Genomic DNA, 4306 nt, shown 5'->3' with positions numbered 1-4306 from the left:
ATCGACAAACTATTGAAATAGCACACAATTTACATAAGAAGCAAATTTGAACACCTATATGAAATAAATAAAATCTTTATTGACGTTATATGAGCAGGACATTTGGGTTCGTTTCGATTAAATTTGTTTAAATTTCATCGTTTACGCAGCATGTCAGGAAACATTTTTTTTGCGTCTGTATTTTTTCCCCTGATCCTGGTCTTACTTATTCTAACGCAGTGCTCTTCAACCTTTTTTGGTTTGGTAAACCCTAAAAGTTGTTGTGACAAACTCGTGCACCCTATTTACTTAAAAGGTAAACTGAGGTAAAAGCGATATGAAAAATCATTTATGCATATCAATATCATCATGTCACTTAAACCGAGCGGAGCTGCCGAGGTTTTACACTTTTTGGTACACGCGTGTTGGCACAAAACCGTCCACAGCATCGTTGATTCCCATAAAGCGATAAATGGCGGCCTGAAGCCTCATAGGCAGCCAGGATGCGATGTTGTAAGAGACGTACATCAATCGAGGCACCGCCACGAAGGGACGGTTCGTCAGGACGGCGTGCATGATGGCTTCCACCGTCTCTTCAGGTTGCAGGCTCGGCATGAGCCATTCCTTGTCGATTTTAAAGCCACTGGAAATGAGACGTTTATTACCTATTTATTTTTAGAAAGAAATGTTCAAGCGATTTCAAACTGCTCCTTTCAAAAAAAATTAAATTTCTAAACAAATCTTTAAACAAAGAGCTGTTTCAAGATGAGTAACAAAACTTATAATAAATTCATAAAATTTCGGTCAGTTTTACAGTAGTAATATTGACTCCGGCCCCTGAGTTTGTTCACGTATTTCTAATTAATACAACAAATGACAATAATATATTCATTCAAGAAATAAAAATTGTGTAAATCACGTCGTCTTCATAAACGAATAACATTTTAGCAAGCAGACTTACGTGAACATTCCAGTGTGGATGTGATAAGGGCACACCAAGGTCGTTTTGACCCCATTGCACTGCTCCTTTTGCAAGTCAAAGTACAAAGCCTGGCTTAGACCAACAGCTGCGTGTTTGCTCGCAATATAGGCAGGCATACCAGGACTTGCCGATAAACCTGAACCGATGTGTAGAAAAAGAGAAATTTCGTTAATAATTGAGCAACTTTACGGTGCTTACAACATTGGGTTGAAGTATTGATTGTACTTTGACTCTTACAAAATTTTCCCTTGACAATAAACCTCCGCCTGAAATGCATTGCGTAAAGCCTTTGAGTTTCCAAAAATATGTAGCATCATAATATTTTTAACAAAGTCTTTCTAAGTTAGGTATACACTATGCACGGATCTGCTGTGTAGACTAAAAATCAACGCCAATGCCAACAAGGTCGAGTAAATCGACATCATCGTGGTAAGGACGTTTTGATAGGCAGTTATACCATCATCAGTTAATGGAACTGAATATATTCGAACCTATAAAAGTTTGAGTACAGCGTCAAAAGAGACGACATTACACTTCACCAATCTTTCTGCGGCAATATGTATGTAAAACTTTTGCTAAAACTTACCGACGACGCTTGCTACATTCACGATGTGGCCATGATCGCTTTTCTTCATGGACGGAAGAAATTCCCTGATCGTTCTGAAGTGTGCAAGCGAGTTGACATTAAATGTTTGCTCGATTTGCTGATCACTTAGGTCCAACAACTGCTTGCAGTAAACCACCCCTGGAAGTTTGCAATTGAGTCTAATAGTTTTAGAAGAACACTTTTTTCGTTGTTGTTATTTAAAACATTATGGTTATATTACACTGATTAACATATATATTCCAATATAAAATATTCTATATTAAGGACATTCAGGTTTGACTAAATTCTTATTTCAAATAAGCCAAGCACAATAATTTGAATCAGATATAAAATGTGTGGTCACCACAGTTTTAAGTCAAAACGAAAATTGAGCAGATCAAATTTGACAAACCGGCGTTGTTCACTAGAATCGTGATCTCTCCGAATTGTTTCCTTGCCCGTGCAGCTGCGTCCTTGATTTGATCATGGGAAGCAACGTCACAAACGTCGGAAAAAATTGATCCTCCCATCTCACGGACGAGATCTTTCGTTTGTTCCAGAGCTGTAGCAGCGAAAAGGCATTAAATTGCAAGTTACCCTTTTTAATTTGGAGTGCTTACAATATATACCTAATAATGCCTAAAACCCAACAGCAAATAATGTCCTCACAAGTAAGCATGCAAGCGTGTGTTGTGACTATCTTATACGCTTTCTTATCTCCGATTGCGTTATTTTAATTTTAGCATGAACGACTTAATGCCCCCCCACCCAAAAAAAAATCGACTGGCTACGCCACTGACCTAAGCTGAGTATGGCTCAGCTTAAAAAAAATTGCTTACATGTTTTGCTTCGGCCCCAGATGACTACGTTTGCTCCACGTCGCGCGAACTCGATCGCCATGAGTCTTCCGATTCCGCTTCCTCCTCCGGTGATGAGGCACACCTCGCCCTCCACGGATTTGTAGTTAGCCGGCAGAAACCATCTGGCAAGAAAGCGTCAACTTATACATAATGTTGATGGGGTGCAATAGTGTTACGCCATATCTTATTCGCTGCTTGACGGCCTGTCATTGACCGGATGCCGCACGTAAGTTGAACTTCAGTATTTATTATCAGTATGACTGTGTGGCGCGAACGACAACACTAAGCTCGAACTGTAGCACAGCGGCTGGCGCGTACGCTAGCTCGCTTGGTCATAAAACAACTACAGTGTACTTAACAAATACAGTGTACCACGCTCAAAACAAGACTGTCGGGGTTTCCAAGGAATTGCCCTTTAGCAACAAAACAAAGGCGAAAATCAATTAGTGGGAATCAGTGAAAACGCAAAAGTAGGAAGGCAAGAGAACAAACCAAGTGGGGTGAAGTGAACTAAAACAAGACAATGTTAAATAAAGAAAACGAAAATATAATTTGGTATTACACTAATGTCCTTAGCACAGCTAGTATCAGTTTTTACACGGAATGTGGAATGGAAACAGTTACGGGCCTGCTGAGGATTTAAAAAAAAATACAAACATTCTGGTTATTTTTTGACCCACACCAGGATTTCACATATAAGAACACAAAGTTAGTAAATTTTGCTGTCTGAACAAAACGCACTTGACATAAAAGGCCGGTTCATCAAGTATAACATGTATGAAACCTGGCCACTTTGAAATGCGCAAACGAATTGAACTTTTGGCAATTCTGGAAATTACCGACGTCCTATGATTCTGCCAGTTTTTTTTTGTTAGATTATTATTTTAATGGATCTATCAATATGTCATAATTGGGCGTTAACTCAGTTTTCCAATGTAAGAATTTTCTTGGTATGTTTCGTAGATTTTCTGAGAGAGGAAACCTGCTAAATAAAAATTTAAAATCAGTGACCTAAGTGCACTTCATCATTACCCGATTGTATCCTCATATAATTGTATTTATTGTAAGCTTTATTTAAATAAATTTAACAAGGCTATCAACCAATTTTGATACTAGAAACTGCGAACTGTGGACAACATAATTTTGTTTCTTGTTTACAATAATTAATTTCAATTCTTGATCCATAGTAGAATGGATCGTAATGGTTACTACAAAAACAAAATCCTACTTTAAAATCACGTTCTTACCTTACAATAAATTCAAGCAGAGAAAACAAACCCTCCCAGATAAGATATAAAATGTTCATGACTGTTATAGGTCACGCGACTGTCTGCCACTGCAAAACCTTGTGTACTTTTATATGTAGGCCTAAAAAGCCACGACCGCAAAGTGGATTAAGGGGAACACTTGCCCATTGGAATTATTTTGAGTAGAATAACCAAAAAATATATATTTGGGGTGTTTGAACGCTTGTGTTAAAGTCGAAAATTAACGCACTTTGCTCTATTGTTATTTGACAGGAAAAAAAGTAGCATTTAATAAACCAAAGAAATTATTTTTGTTTTATGGCTTGAAAATCCTACCAACAAAGCTGCACCGTCGTATGTGATAGCCACCCGATTAAAGAGTTTTGCTTTGAAATTATAAAAAAACACCAAAACGGTTAACTAACGTGAACCGTTTGTCCCTTCGGAAACTATTTATTTTAGCGCCCTGCTTACTCAAGTGATGCGCACAAACCTGTGGACTTTGTAATAGCCCTTATTTTAATGCGTCCAGCCGTCGGTATGTCGCAGCTTATTCCACTTTGGGCTAATCTTCCCCTTTGTTTACCAGTTGTCATAAGTAATATAAATTATATGAATTGTGAAATAACGTGTTTTAATGATTTGGTCTTCC

General features: G+C 38.0%; 1 protein-coding gene across 1 annotated transcript; it reads right to left on the bottom strand.

Moving 5' to 3' along the window:
- Positions 1-381: 381 nt before the first annotated feature.
- LOC146132250 (epidermal retinol dehydrogenase 2-like) lies at positions 382-3713 on the bottom strand. Its single transcript, XM_083397239.1, has 6 exons — positions 3655-3713; positions 2387-2529; positions 1960-2109; positions 1548-1706; positions 941-1097; positions 382-622 (listed from the first exon to the last, which is right to left on the bottom strand). Exons 1-6 carry the CDS (start codon positions 3711-3713, stop codon positions 382-384), a joined length of 909 nt encoding a protein of 302 aa, XP_083253365.1.
- Positions 3714-4306: the final 593 nt, after the last annotated feature.

This window comes from Ascidiella aspersa, chromosome 9 (assembly GCF_963924565.1).
Source record: "Ascidiella aspersa chromosome 9, kaAscAspe10.2, whole genome shotgun sequence".
Classification (NCBI taxonomy): Eukaryota; Metazoa; Chordata; class Ascidiacea; order Phlebobranchia; family Ascidiidae; genus Ascidiella; species Ascidiella aspersa.
Note: the sequence above shows the minus strand (reverse complement) of the source record. Positions and strands in the feature narration are given on the sequence as shown.